Source organism: Haliotis rufescens, unplaced genomic scaffold (assembly GCF_023055435.1).
Source record: "Haliotis rufescens isolate VD_foot unplaced genomic scaffold, xgHalRufe1.0.p SCAF_80, whole genome shotgun sequence".
NCBI lineage: Eukaryota > Metazoa > Mollusca > Gastropoda > Lepetellida > Haliotidae > Haliotis > Haliotis rufescens.
The window spans coordinates 789,575-806,339 of NW_025964373.1; the positions used below are offsets into that span (position 1 = coordinate 789,575).

The 16,765-nt window shown below is 45.1% G+C and overlaps 1 protein-coding gene across 50 annotated transcripts in view; it reads left to right on the plus strand.

The window, feature by feature from the left end:
- The window catches only part of LOC124137436 (titin-like), a 228,112-nt gene that overhangs the window by 203,563 nt on the left and 7,784 nt on the right, over positions 1 to 16,765 (plus strand). For 45 of the 50 annotated variants that reach the window (XM_048390069.1, XM_048390071.1, XM_048390070.1 and 42 more), the window contains 3 exons: positions 417 to 8,366; positions 9,443 to 9,490; positions 12,715 to 12,781. In XM_048390069.1, coding sequence (XP_048246026.1) covers positions 417 to 8,366; positions 9,443 to 9,490; positions 12,715 to 12,781 — 8,065 coding nt within the window. The remainder of the gene's footprint in view (positions 1 to 416; positions 8,367 to 9,442; positions 9,491 to 12,714; positions 12,782 to 16,765) is intronic. The other 5 variants (XM_048390072.1, XM_048390074.1, XM_048390073.1 and 2 more) reach the window with 3 other exon arrangements.

Consider the following 16,765-nt stretch of genomic DNA (forward strand, 5'->3'; position numbering starts at 1 on the left):
AGTGCTTTGACACTTTTCACTCAAATCTATCTATGTTCATGTATTTTTTTTCCCACAAGATATATATCAATCTTTTCCAGGTTTATTTCATTGCATGTAGTTTTTCTGTGCCTGAGATACTTTTGAGTTGCATAACAGTATGTTTATTTTAATGGACAAATATGTTTCAGCAAAATCAGTCCAGAGATACTTAAGTTTAGTGAATCCAAATAATTATAATTCTTTTGAGAAATTGAATTGTCACTAACGTCAAAATTGTTGTTTGGAAAAATACTTAACAGCTACTAACACATACTATGTTTTCATTTTGAACTACTAATGGATAGGCTATAGAAAATTGGAGTTTACCATGAAATTTATCCGCAGCTTTAACCATTTAATTGTATGGTTTTGCACTAACCCTTCTATTTCTGTAGATGCCGAAAAACGTGAAACCAGTGAAGAGAAAACTGAAGAGACGGATGTGGAAGAACAGTTTTCTCCCCTATCTAAGCAACAATCTCCGGCCAAGCAGGCCCTTAATCTAGAGCTTGATCCCCAGACACCATCTTTCTCTTTCTCTGATAAATCCCCTGACATAATAATTTCCTCCCAGCTAGATCAGGGGCAACAACCAGTATTGTCTGTTCCTGGTAAGCCTCTCTTGGTCGGTCCTTCACCGTCTGACCAGTTATCTACAGTTCTGGAGGGAGAAGAGGAGGATGTGGAGGAAGAACCAAAAGGACCTGAAGAAAAACCTCCTCAGCCACAACCAATGTTACTTGAGTCACCAACCGAATGTGATCCTGATGAAGAAATCATAGAGACCTGTGTCTTTACTGAAGTCACTGAATCCACATCTGAAACAAGAACACAAACTGTCTTCCACAGATCAGAAAGAGAAAGTGTGGAACAGACCCTGCAGTTTTCACCGGATGATAGGGGGGAAAGTCTTGTGACAGAAGAACAACAGTTCGACTATCCTGCTGAATCCTACCAAGAAATGAAATCTACTGTCTGTGAAACCACAATCTCTGGAGCAATGGCAACAGATTCCATGGATGAAGTTGTAAGTCAGTCAGCATACAGAACAGCAGAAAAAACTGTTGAACATGTGGAAAGTGTACCAGCTGAACAATCGTTTGAGCCACTAGTATCTGAACAAACGACAACCACGGTTTATGAAGAAAGTGAAGAAGTAGAGGCTGGTGATGAGGAGAAATTGAAAGGAAGTGATGATGAACCTAGTGATGAATTTGGTGAAGCAGCAATAGATAGAACCGAGACACACATCACCACTGAAAGAGATGTCACAGACAGGCCTGTGGTTTCTGTAGTTCCTGTTGTACAGCTGTCTCAAGAACAAGACGTTTTGATTGATACATCAGAAACTGTAGAAGAGACCTCTGCCTTGGACAAAGATGCCACATTGGATACAGAGGAGCCTTCACAGCAGATTGAAGGTGAAAATGTCATTGTGGAGGTTAAAATGACAGAATCAATACGAACTGACTCAGTAGACTCTACAGGAGAACCTGAGGAAGAAACTCTGGAGGAAAGGGAAACCCGGCTATCATACATGGCATTCGACAACATGGCGTTCTCTGCTGAGGATGCTGACAAAGGAGCTATTGCAGCTGCTGGCAAGTCAAAACTGCAGAAACAAGACACAAAAGAAATTTCTCCTGAAGACCTTGAGGAGAAACCATGGCAGTTTGAATTTCCTGATGACTTCAAAAGGGAGCTGGATCAGAGAAAACTAACACAGGATGAACTAGATCTGTCTGGAAAGGAAGGGCTCTTTGCAGAGACAACTACTGAAACTACAGTGAGAGATGACAAGTATGAAACAACGACAACCACCACAACTACATACTCTCACTTTGAGTGTAGTACTAATATGACTGAGTCCTACCATGAACAATTATCAGAATCTTACCATGAAACAAAACCAGATTTGGTTTCCAATCAGGAGGAGCCAGACCAAGTACCTGTATTGTTAACAGAGACATCCGAAACCAGAGTTGACACTGAAATTCAACCAGACATACTGACTGATCATGAAGTGGACATAACATCAGAAGTCACAGAGAAGGCAGGTAGTGACACTGTTCCCGAGCCTAGAGAAACCCTCCCAGATGATGAACCAGAAATTGAAAAAGAAGAGGAAATTCCAGAAGATGCTTCCTCCCAAAGCAGTTCAGACCATGACAATGAAGTGTTTGATGAAGCTAGTGGTAAATATGTTAAAATTCCATGGGAGGTAGCTCATCAGTTCAAGAGACAGTTCTCTGAGTCCTTGTTGGAACAAGATAAAAAGTTGTTCAAAGCCCAACACTCTATTGATATGGGAGCGTTCTACAGAAGGGATGAGAAGACTGAGGAATCGGTGTCATCCAAACATGCACAACACAGATCAGAAACAATTGATAGGACAGAAGCTGAGGAAGTCACAGAAACAAGATCAATGCAAAGGGTAACATTCCAGTTATCTGATGATGAAAGTGTTGAATACACTGAAGTAGCAGCTGAGGTATTTGTTGAAGAAGTACATAGGGTTGAGACTCAGCCTGAAACCACTACCATCTATGAGCCCCATGATATGATACAGGAGACTCACAAAGCTGAAGTAATATCAAGCATCCTAGAAAGTAGACAGCATGTCAAGGAAGAGATTGCAAAACAGGGTGAAGAAGCTGAGTTCGAAGATGAATTTGCAGCACAAGCTGCAAACATGTACACTGAAGTAACATCTCAGGATATCTTTTCACCCAATGAAGATCTGATGGCATCATATGCAACTGCCAAGTCATCCTTGGATTCCTCAATTGAAAGATCTTTTGTTGATGCTCAATATTACATGGAGTCTTCCCATACTCAGTCGTCCAAGTTAAGTAGGGAAGACAGCACAGACAGTAGAGACAGCAAACCTGATGAGGAACTATTCCCTGCACATTCATTCCAGCCTATCAGTGTTGTGAGCAAGGAGTCTCGACTTGCCCAACAGGAACTACTTCAGGAAATGGGGGATGAGAAGGATAGATCACTCTCCCCCTCTGTTGACAGTGAAGAACTATCTACAACTTATGAGAGTCAAGCTGAGCTGCAAGAAGAACTAGGGGGATGTGGAATGCAACATCTTCCTCACATACCAAACAAGTTCCCAATGGCTGTACATAGCCTTGGTAAGGCTCTTGCAGACAATGAAATCTATGAATCATCAGAAACTGAAAGAGATTCCACGGAGGAGAAACTCTCACCTATTGAGGAAGCCCCAACGTCGGAGGGTTTAGAGGAAATGAATGATGAACCATCAGGGAAAACAGAGAAGAGAGTTACATTCCAAACCGATACCTTGTTTGCCAGAACACAAGAGCTACATGGAGGTGAGGACGTCAAAACATCAACTTCTTCTTCAGAGGTTTCCATGGAGCCTACTTTGCTGGCAGCTTCCTATGACCTGGACACTGGACATGTCTCACATGTGGTAGCAGCCTATGACATCTCACCAGACTCGGTTGAAAAACAAACTCAACCAGAAGCTGCACCAAAGGCTATTCTATCAAGTCCAGAAGATGATGTGTTTGAAACAGATGGTTCACTGGTTACATCTGAAGTTAGAGTATGTTCTGATATTTTGTCTGACACAAAGGAATCTGGATCAGACTTGTATCCCTCACCACCTGCGCCGACACCAATGGACTCCTCCATCACGGACACTGCTTGTGACCTTGAAAGTGCAAGCTCAAAATTAGAACAGATACACGATGAACAAGTTGAAGAAGAACTTGCAGCTGAGGCAGGACACAGAGTTGAGGAAGATGAATTGTCAGAAACCCCCAAACATACTGAAGAAGATGAGCCAAGTTCACCTTTTGAAATCATGTCACCAAGTGAATTAGCTGATGTTGGCTTGGCTGCAGAGGTTACAGTTGAGGGAACAATGATCACATCTCTTGAATCAGCCACATCAACTAGTAGCTATGCTGAGATCGATACCGAAATGGTGAGTAGTCAGGATATTGTTGTGGAAGAAGAAGACATTGTTGAACCTCTGCCTGTAAATGAGACGGTAAGCATGCTTAATGGACCAACTGAGGTGGAATATCATGCTGAGTATGACCAGGAATATCCAGAACAACCACCCATTCATCATCAGGAACCACTTACTATCGGACATGATGTCATTGGTCAGCTCCAAGACGCTCAGCTCCCTGTGGATGATGAGCCGAAAGGAGAATCATTTGTTCAGTCAACGGATGAATTACCACAACAGATGTGGTCGTTTTCAGCAGGTGATGCCCAGCCTATTGAATCCAAAGAACAAGAGAAAGATGTAACTCTCACACAGGGGGTCATGGAAGAGCTTCAGCCACCACAAGGACAAGATCAGCTGACTTCATCTGAACAAACGCTCTATGGATTTGAAATGCCATCTGAGGAGATGGGAGCATTGTCTGTTTCTACATCCTTCAAAGAATCACTTGGAGCACTGGAGGTTGACCAAGACTCTGAAATGACACAGCCTCCAACAGAAATCACTTTTCAAACAGATGAAGCCTTAACTGAACAAGAAATTTCTGACACCAAGGCCCCTGGTCCAGTGGACACAGTTTCCACAGAAGCAAAAGAGAAACCATCTGAACCAGCAGAAGCAAAGGAAGATTTTGACTTGCCTCAGGGTGGTATCTACCCAGGGAAAAGAGCTCTTGAGATAGAGATTGAATCACAGGGTGCTTTCAGTTCTGAATATGCCAGTGACATGCTAGGTACAGAGGAGCAACAACAATATTTCTCTGCTAGTGACAGCGAAGATGGACTGGATGAGTATGTTGAACAGGATGAACCAGAAAATGACAAGCACAAGGAGGAAAAAGAAATTTTACGATATGAAGACCATTATTCCATGTCAAAAGAATCTGAATACAAAGAAAGTGTGACAACAACTGTATTTACAGAGACAATCATTCAGTCAAGTGACATCCAAGATTTTGTGACTGAGGTACAAACAGAAACACAGGGTGAATATGAGTATGCTGAAAAGGCAGAGGATGAACTTATCAGGATAGATGACGGTAAGCCTGAATCAGAGATCGATGACAGTGAAACAGTACCGGCTCCATTGTTCATTACAACTGAGAAAAATGACCAGTTGGATATTCAGCAGGATGATCTGGATCGACCAATATCTCCAACTCCCGATGCAGTGCAACAATCCTACTTCGGAGATGAACAGGATGAGCTGATGGCTTCTGAGTTACAAGCTGCTGAAGAAGAAGTTCTGGAGAAAACAGCAAGTAGTTTTGTTGAATCAATCCTAGACGATGTCAAACAAAAGGTTCAGGATGAAAAAGATCAGGAGTATGCAGAGATGGAAGCCTCAGCTGCAGTAATAGAAGCAGATGAGGAAATATCAGATGAGGAGGATGCCGTTGCCATGGCTGCAGATAATGGAGATGTGGACAGAACTGACGAAAGTGAAGAAGAACTCGAGGTTCCCCCTGCCACTCCGCCCCCTCCTATACCTCCTTTACCGCTCTTTAGGAAACAAGTTTCTGAGGATATTCCTGAAATCACAATCACACAACATCTTCATGAAGAAAGAGATGAAGGTGATTATCCATTATGCTTTGCTGAGAAATACACCGACAAATGCATTCCGGAAAGAGATGATGAAGAAGAAGAGGAACCTAAACAGTCGACATCATATCAGTCGGACTTTGATCAAACTGATGCTCCTAAGGTGGAAGAATCTTTCAAAGAAGAAGAGGTTCAAGAGCAGGAAGAACTTCCTGAGGAAAAAGAGGAGAAAGAAATTAGTTATCCCCAAGATAAGGATCCTTTTTTAGTGGATACTGACTCAGAATCAACCCCTAAAGTTTTGAAAGATGGTGAGCAACAACTTCAGCTCGTAGTTGCTGTTCAACAGAGTGAAACAGTAGAGGCTGAGACTGGGTCTACACCCGTTAATGAACAAGATAAACTGGCAGAAGAGTTTGAACTGAGAGTGGAAATCAGTGATGGAATGAGACCCTATGATTATGCAGAACTTCAGAGTCCTGAGGATCATGGTGACTCTTCTAGTGTTGATAGTTTTGCCACAGTAGTTGCTGCACAACCAGATGAGGATGAGGACATGGTGGATGAGGAACAGGAAGACAGACTGGCTGACTTTGCATCAATGACCTCCTCCTTCCACTCAGATATGCAGCCTACTCTTCAAGATACTGGTGGTGAGGAGGATGATGATGATGAGGTTGAAGAAGAGGAACCAGAAGAAATTCTAGAATGGCCAAGACGTACCTATGATCGTGATGGAGACAGGGAAAGTGAATCCTCATTGGATAGTGAACGTTATGAGTTTATAGACAGGACAGCATTGTCTGTTATCACTGAAATGTCCGATGAAGATCGGTTTGAAATGATTGAGAGAGAAGAAGCACTTTCTGAAGGTGGAACCTCAGACCATGTACAAAGCTCTCCAGAAGGTCCACAACCATCACCTGGTGTGAATAATTACAAATTCTTTGGGAAGAGTAATGAAAAGGATGATGTTTCCATCTCATCCTCACTACTAGAATTTGAAAGTCTTGAAAAAGAAATCAACCAATCTGGCTCTGTAAGTTCTATTGAACTAGGTGACAAAGAAAGTCTTGGTGGATCCCTTGATGAGAGACGCTTTCCTTCAAACAATAAAAACAATGACAGAGATGATGCATCTGTAGCATCATCACTTGCTGAGTTTGAAAGACTTGAAAGGGACATTGCTGTGTCAGGTTCTCTGGGTTCCATTGAGAAAGTGTCGTCTGGTTCTCTAGGTTCAATGGAGAAAGTGTCTGGTTCTCTTGGGTCAATAGAAAAAGTTACACTAGAAAGCAAAAGCAGCAATGGAGCTGGCTCTCTGACCTCATTATCGGAGTTTGAGAAATATGAGAGGGAATGTTTTACAGATTCTGAGGACAGGAGAAGTTCTTTGGGCAGTATGAGCAGGAGGAGTGATGCCTCCTCTCATCCATCATTAATAGAATTCGAACATTTAGAACATGAAGTAAGATCCACAGAAGAACTTGAAGTAGAAGCCCAGAAAATTGTGACCATCCTGGAATCTGGGTCACTATTTGCAGCTGCTAAAGCTTATTCAGCCAAACATGACATTGACAGAGACTCTCTTGATGGGAAGGAAAGCATTGATCATGATTCATTGAGTGAAGGAGAGAAAGCTGATTCACTTGACGGTGATACATCGGAACTGACTGACATGACATCAAGTGTGATTTTCACTGGTATTATGCCAGTATGCCAGGCTGCAGGTGATGCAACAACATCAGGTGGGGAATTTACCTCAGCTAATGAACAGGACTCTGACTCACTTCATGGGGAGTCTGTGATGCAGTTGTCATCAGATTCGCTTGGCCTGGAGAACAGAAGAGCACAGAGAGATGTGTATGATACTGACTCTCTGCATGAAACTGATGGTGCAATGGACAGGTCTGCTGACTCTATTGAACTAGGTCACAGATTAGAATCAGAACCAGTGGACATTATGTGTAAATCTGCAGATTCCATAGAGCTTGAACGTCAGTTGCTGGTGGAAGCTGGTTTCATGCAAACATCAACAGATTCATTGGAACTAGGTCAACCAGAGACTGTCATGGAGAGATCAACAGATTCTCTGGAAGTTGATCAGAAAGCTGAAATAGACAGAGACTCCTTACAAGACCAAGATGACCTGATGCTAACTTCAGCAGATTCCTTGGAGTTTGATAAATCAGATAAGCCACCAGATGTCATGCAGATGTCTGTTGAGTCTGCTGCTTGGAGTAGCATGGGTAGCTCCGGTTTGTCAAAATCATCACAAGGGACAATCAGATCACAAAGTGACTCAAGTCATTCCCATGACTTGATGCAGGTATCTGCAGAATCTGCTGAATTCAAATATAAGCACCAAAAGTCTGAGGAAAAAACCCAAATCATAGAACAATCCTATACACACAAATCAGAAAGCCAAACAAGGACTGAAACGACAGAAGTGAGACACGTGACTCAGACTTCTTACAACACCAATCCATTCCTAGAAACCGAAGAAGAGTGTGAATCTTATGAACAATACAATAAAGAGCAAAACTTCAAGTTCGACTTAGAGCCGGTAGTTTCGTCAAGTCCCTTCCTTTCTAAGGGTCCATACCAAGAGCCAAAGAAAGTATTTACAATGGCCGAATGGGAAGCAATGAAACAGTCCAAAAAGAAACAAACTCCTAGCCCTGAACCAAGCCCCCCTAGAGACCCTGCACCCACCTCTTCCCACCCTGTCTCTGACCTCTCCTCTACTCCCACTAGCCAGCCCCACATAGGACTTGCTACTTCGGAGACAAGCGACTCTAGTCGAGGTACTCACAACTCTTTTCCGTTCCTTCTCCTCCATCATCTCCACCTGTTGCTAGTCATCCGCATCTGTCCGGTCCTCATTTCCTTGCATGTCTACTCCTCATCCCCACTCAATCAATTCTACATGGGCTGTCCAATACGTTCATCTTCAGTTTTCATGAGTTACATTTTCATATGTTGCTAGTTGAAGTTTTTCTAATTTTATTTGAATATCTTTTTTTAAATTACTTTTCAGGATGTTTCATCTAGTAAAATATTAAAATGTTGTCCAACTATTAGTATGTTATGTGTTGATGTGTCTAGTCTGCAGATGATATGGGGATATGCATAGATTTCTTTGTGAAGATCCCAAACCTGTGTCTTACAGACTAGTTGCATCAATGTACAATTTAAAGGACTTGCCTCATACACTCATGTTATCACATTTGGCTCAGTATAGCTGATAATTTTAGGGAGGCAAGTTCTTGTAATTGTTGTCAAAAGTTAAATGCACTTCTGAATCTATTTTGCACTAATGTATCATTTTCTTTTGCAGAGTTGTGGCGATCTTCTGTTGTGTTCTTCTCTCGTGTGTTTGTGACCGTTTTAATTTGTAGACTCTCTTCCAGTGCCAGCCTCAACCGCACAATTATGATTGTTTCGATTATCTTAAGTTAAGTCTGCTTTATTTGTTGTGAGGTGGTGTACATCTGTCTTATTTTGCTAGAATGCTGTTATTCATGCAATTACTTGATACAAACTTCAGTTATTTGTTAAATGCTCCGATATAACAAAAATCATGCTTACACTGTCAGTCATGACTGTGTACTTGTCCTGTAATCATGCCATAAAACATTGCAGAAATCATTATGAGATACATTTTATCATTTCAATAAAAAACAATACAATATCATTATTAAAATTAGTTTTTGTCTAAATAATTAATATAAAATCAAAACAAATTGATACGATGAGTAATTATTAATTTAATAATTTATTAATTCAGTGATGTCAAACAATAGTTAACAGTGCATCCATCTATTTGGGTGCCTGATTTTGTGCCGACACATTTAACTAACTGTTTCGGTTTCCATGGTAGCAGCACGTGGGGAGGAGGAAGAAGAAGGGGATCACGATCTAATGGAAGGTGGGCTGTCGCTATGACGATGGTGCTCTGTATAGTCTGTCTGTTGTCTGGTGCACTTGCCTCTTGGAATCCTTCACTTTGTTAGAATTGTTCGTACAATGGAATGCTAGATGTGCAGTTGTTTGCTCAGCCCGAAGGAACTATTGTCTCCTTGGATGCTGATTAAAGCAGAACCATCCTCTCGTATCCAAGGTGATGTTTAATCCATATCATTATTGTCCTTTTGAGACCCAATTTGTTCTAAAGTGTTGACCACGTAATCTTAGGGAAAAAGCCTGTTGTATATTGTTATGATTTTCCTTTGGAAACCCAATATATTCCAGATGTACGATTTTAAAAATCTATGTCACTTCTTCAGTGAAGAATAATCACTTAATATACACTTATTTTGATTTTTTTTTCAAGTATGCATGACTGAGAGATACATCATTAAATCAAACTATTTCATTTAACAACCAATGTGAAAATGTTTCAAAATTATATCAGACCAAATGATTTTAATTTAACATTGAAAGTTTGTTGTCAGTGTATTGTCCCTGAGCATGTAGTTTGTATTCGTGTTAAAAGATCAGGGTAGAAAAAAGGATTCTCTTATTTTAAGATATCCTTAGTTGTAGAAGGCTTAACTATCAGTGCCCAATAGTCTGAGATAATAGAAGGGGCACAGATGGCCCAGTCGTCTAAGGCGCTGCGATTCGCTTGGGTACACAAGAAACCTATGATTGTGGGTTTGAATCCCGGTTTCGCCCCGATTATGTTTCTAGGTTTGTCAGCACCATACCCGTGCTCGTGGGTTCCACCAAAGTGGTAAACGTCCGAGACCTGCATCACTTTAGGCTTTCCTCCCACATCAAGCTGACACGCCGCAATATAACTGTAATACTCTTAAAAGCGGCGTTAAACCAAACCCACTCACTCACTCACTTAGATAATAGAAAACCTGTAAAAGCACTCATGATCCTGTAAAATTGTTGTCAATCTGTTGTTCATGAAGACTTGAAGTACCGTATGTTGTTTTGGTTGTGAAAGTCAGCACTCCTACAGTAATGGCACAACATGCCGTTAGATCAAACCTGGACCAGACAAACCAGTGTTTAATGAATGATGTCACTGAATTTTACAATACTCTCTCTGAGTACTTGTTCGTCAAGTTTTCCTCCTGAAATACATTCCCAGACTTGCTGTATCTGATGTAGGAACTGCTATGCATTATTTAGCAATGTTAAACAAGTAAGATCAGTGTTTGAAATTGCCAAAAGGGTGGCTTTGTGAAAGAAGTGCTTCTGAATAAATATTTTTTGTTAATGCGGTCATCAGAAAGATCATGGTCTAACATAGATTTGCTACCTCTGGCAGACTAATCAGAATGCAGGATTCTAAAATGTTATGGTACAGGGCTCGATTTAGCTACATAAAACTTGCACCAGTATAGCCTTTTATTGCAAAATACAACCTTATGATTATGTCCACATGCACAAGTGCATGTCAAAATATTTCATAATTGTGTCTAACCCTTACTTTGAAAGGTCTGACACATTCAATACCTCTAAGCTGTATTTACCATACTACATAAATATTCCCTGTGTTATGTATAATCTGTCATGCTTGCTAGGTCTTGACGTCACACTGGGGGTACTTCAAGGTCAAATATGGGACTAAGGTGCTACCTGGTTTTTGTCTGATGCATTTCGGTACCCATGTCAACATGCACCTGGTGCAAGTTCAATCAAGTTCCTTCAATCGAGCCCGGTGTTAGAATAGTATGTCAACACTGGGGGTCCCTCGCCAAGGACAATTCATGCACAGCAGCCATCATGACGGCTCTTGTGACAAGCATCAGCTGCCCAATATACAAAGAAGGTTGGGGTGGATGACTATAAGGCCGTTGTGCTTCAGCAGTATTAGTTGCAAGTGTTGGCACAGTGTGCCAGTCTCCCAGGTTCCATGGCTCAACATACATGATACGCATACGATATATGCTCAAGTGTCTACTGCACCAGTGTCATGTAAAGTGTTAACAGGATCTACGCTATGATCTCAATCGCACCTTGTCTACTGGACCATTGTGTATAATGCACAGTTGTCATATAAAGTGTTAATGAGCTATATGCTGAAGTCTAATACATAGTTGTCATATAAAGTGTTAATGAGCTATATGCTGAAGTCTAATGCACAGTTGTCATATAAAGTGTTAATGATTTGTATGCTGAAGTCTAATGCACAGTTGTCATATTAAGTGTTAATGAGTTGTATGCTGAAGTCTAATGCACAGTTGTCATATAAAGTGTTAATGAGTTGTATGCTGAAGTCTAATGCACAGTTGTCATATTAAGTGTTAATGAGTTGTATGCTGAAGTCTGTTGCACAGTTGTCATATTAAGTGTTAATGAGTTGTATGCTGAAGTCTGTTGCACAGTTGTCATATAAAGTGTTAATGAGTTGTATGCTGAAGTCTAATGCACAGTTGTCATATAAAGTGTTAATGAGCTATATGCTGAAGTCTATAGCACTGATGTCATTTGATGTGTGTCTCCTGGATGACGTTCACTGTTATGTTGAAGAAGTGTTTTCTGCATATTGTTTTTGTGGATCTGTTTCCGGAATGGGACAGCCATGTTTGTGCCCTACCCTCAGTAGTATTGCCAATGCAGCCCAGTAGATGTGCTCAATTTATAGTTGGTAGATTGATCATGTGCATGGGTAATCTGAAGTGATGTATGTATAATGTCTCTCTTCCCGCCAGACCTGGTGAAATATTATATATGTACGTTAAAACTGCTGTAACTTACCTTTATATTTGACATGGTTAATTTGAATGAGATGGGACAGTTTGTTAGCCTGATGCTTAAAGCGTTTGCCATCACGCTGAAGCCTGGGTTTTATTCCTCACATGGGGAGAACTTATGAAGCCCTTTTCTGGTGTCCCCCACCGTGATATTGCTGGAATCTTGCGAAAAGCGGTGTAAAACCATACTCGCTCACTATGAATGTGCAAAGATATTTTTCATTTGATGAGTGAAACTTAATATATATATGTTTATTACAAAATATCATTTTGTAAATTACAATATATTTGGAAATTTGATATTGATATCCCATTTTAAAATTGTTATTTGCTCCAAAAAACATTTTCGAGATTAATTACTGTATAATTGAATGAAGGTAAGTAAACGTATGTGTCCAGGTGTGAGACAACATTTGACCAGTTTGTGATGGTATTTCAGGAGATGACAGCATCGGCAGTATGAACAGTTCACTGACCACCTCAGTCGATGGAGCCGAGTCTACAAAGTGAGCAAAGTGCCCTTCACAACTACACACAGTGCCCCCTACAGCCACACAGTGCCCCATACAGCCACGTAGGACCACACAGTGCCCAATACAGCCCCATAGGACCTCACAGGACCTCACAGTGCCCCATACAGCCCCATAGGACCTCACAGTGCCCCATACAGCCCCATAGGACCACACAGTGCCCCATAGGACCACACAGTGCCCCATACAGCCCCATAGGACCTCACAGTGCCACATACAGCCCCATAGGACCACACAGTGCCACATACAGCCCCATAGGACCTCACAGTGCCCCATACAGCCCCATAGGACCACACAGTGCCACATACAGCCCCATAGGACAACACAGTGCCCCATACAGCCCCATAGGACCTCACAGTGCCCCATACAGCCCCATAGGACCACACAGTGCCCCATACAGCCGCATAGGACCACACAGTGCCCCATACAGCCCCATAGGACCACACAGTGCCCCATACAGCCACATAGGACCACACAGTGCCCCATACAGCCACATAGAACCACACAGTGCCCCATACAGCCACATAGGGCCACACAGTGCCCCATACAGCCCCATAGGACCACACAGTGCCCCATACAGCCCCATAGGACCACACAGTGCCCCATACAGCCACACAGTGCCCCATACAGCCACACAGTGCCCAATACAGCCGCATAGGACCGCACAGTGCCCCATACAGCCCCATAGGACCTCACAGTGCCCCATACAGCCACACAGTGCCCAATACAGCCGCATAGGACCACACAGTGCCCCCTACAGCCACATACAGCCCCATAGGACCTCACAGTGCCCCATACAGCCCCATAGGACCACACAGTGCCCCATACAGCCCCATAGGACCACACAGTGCCCCCTACAGCCACATACAGCCCCATAGGACCTCACAGGACCTCACAGTGCCCCATACAGCCCCATAGGACCACACAGTGCCCCATACAGCCCCATAGGACCACACAGTGCCCCATACAGCCACATACAGCCCCATAGGACCTCACAGGACCTCACAGTGCCCCATACAGCCGCACAGTGCCCCATACAGCCGCACAGTGCCACATACAGCCCCATAGGACCACACAGTGCCCCATACAGCCCCATAGGACCACACAGTGCCCCATACAGCCCCATAGGACCACACAGTGCCCCATACAGCCCCATAGGACCGCACAGTGCCCCATACAGCCCCATAGGACCACACAGTGCCCCATACAGCCCCATAGGACCACACAGTGCCCCATACAGCCCCATAGGACCACACAGTGCCCCATACAGCCCCATAGGACCACACAGTGCCCCATACAGCCACATACAGCCCCATAGGACCTCACAGGACCTCACAGTGCCCCATACAGCCGCACAGTGCCCCATACAGCCGCACAGTGCCACATACAGCCCCATAGGACCACACAGTGCCCCATACAGCCCCATAGGACCACACAGTGCCCCATACAGCCCCATAGGACCACACAGTGCCCCATACAGCCCCATAGGACCGCACAGTGCCCCATACAGCCCCATAGGACCTCACAGTGCCCCATACAGCCACACAGTGCCCAATACAGCCGCATAGGACCACACAGTGCCCCCTACAGCCACATACAGCCCCATAGGACCTCACAGTGCCCCATACAGCCCCATAGGACCACACAGTGCCCCATACAGCCCCATAGGACCACACAGTGCCCCCTACAGCCACATACAGCCCCATAGGACCTCACAGGACCTCACAGTGCCCCATACAGCCCCATAGGACCACACAGTGCCCCATACAGCCCCATAGGACCACACAGTGCCCCATACAGCCACATACAGCCCCATAGGACCTCACAGGACCTCACAGTGCCCCATACAGCCGCACAGTGCCCCATACAGCCGCACAGTGCCACATACAGCCCCATAGGACCACACAGTGCCCCATACAGCCCCATAGGACCACACAGTGCCCCATACAGCCCCATAGGACCACACAGTGCCCCATACAGCCCCATAGGACCACACAGTGCCCCATAGGACCACACAGTGCCCCATACAGCCCCATAGGACCTCACAGTGCCACATACAGCCCCATAGGACCACACAGTGCCACATACAGCCCCATAGGACAACACAGTGCCCCATACAGCCCCATAGGACCTCACAGTGCCCCATACAGCCGCATAGGACCACACAGTGCCCCATACAGCCGCATAGGACCACACAGTGCCCCATACAGCCCCATAGGACCACACAGTGCCCAATACAGCCACACAGTGCCCCATACAGCCCCATAGGACCACACAGTGCCCAATACAGCCACATAGGACCACACAGTGCCCCATACAGCCGCATAGGACCACACAGTGCCCCATACAGCCGCATAGGACCACACATTGCCCCATACAGCCCCATAGGACCGCACAGTGCCCCATACAGCCACAAACAGCCCAATAGGACCTCACAGTACCTCACAGTGCCCATAGGACCACACAGTGCCCCATACAGCCACACATTGCCCCATACAGCCACATAGGACCACACAGTGCCCCATACAGCCACACATTGCCCCATACAGCCCCATAGAACCACACAGTGCCCCATACAGCCACATAGGACCACACAGTGCCCCATAGAGCCACATAGGGCCACACAGTGCCCCATACAGCCAAATAGAACCACACAGTGCCCATACAGCCACATAGGACCACACAGTGCCCCATACAGCCACATAGGGCCACACAGTGCCCCATACAGCCACATAGGGCTACACAGTGCCCCATACAGCCACATAGGGCCACACAGTGCCCCATACAGCCACATAGGGCCACACAGTGCCCCATACAGCCACATAGGGCCACACAGTGCCCCATACAGCCACATAGGGCTACACAGTGCCCCATACAGCCACATAGGGCCACACAGTGCCCATACAGCCACATAGGACCACACATTGCCCCATACAGCCACATAGGACCACACAGTGCCCAATACAGCCACATAGGGCCACACAGTGCCCCATACAGCCCCATACAGCCACATAGGGCCACACAGTGCCCATACAGCCCCATAGGGCCACACAGTGCCCCATACAGCCACATAGGACCACACAGTGCCCATACAGCCACATAGGACCACACAGTGCCCCATACAGCCACATAGGACCACACAGTGCCCATACAGCCACATAGGACCACACAGTGCCCCATACAGCCACATAGGGCCACACAGTGCCCCATACAGCCACATAGGGCTACACAGTGCCCCATACAGCCACATAGGGCTACACAGTGCCCCATACAGCCACATAGGACCACACAGTGCCCATACAGCCACATAGGACCACACAGTGCCCCATACAGCCACATAGGACCACACATTGCCCCATACAGCCACATAGGACCACACAGTGCCCATACAGCCCCATAGGGCCACACATTGCCCCATACAGCCACATAGGACCACACATTGCCCCATACAGCCACATAGGGCCACACAGTGCCCCATACAGCCACATAGGGCTACACAGTGCCCCATACAGCCACATAGGACCACACAGTGCCCATACAGCCACATAGGACCACACAGTGCCCCATACAGCCACATAGGGCCACACAGTGCCCCATACAGCCCCATAGGGCTACACAGTGCCCCATACAGCCACATAGGACCACAGAGTGCCCCATACAGCCCCACAGGGCCACACAGTGCCCCATACAGCCACATAGGACCACACAGTGCCCCATACAGCCGCATAGGACCACACAGTGCCCTATACAGCCACACAGTGCCCCATACAGCCCCATAGGACCACACAGTGCCCCATACAGCCCCATAGGACCACACAGTGCCCCATACAGCCCCATAGGACCACACAGTGCCCCATACAGCCCCATAGGACCACACAATGCCCCATACAGCCACACAGTGCCCCATACAGCCCCATAGGACCACACAGTGCCCAATACAGCCACATAGGACCACACAGT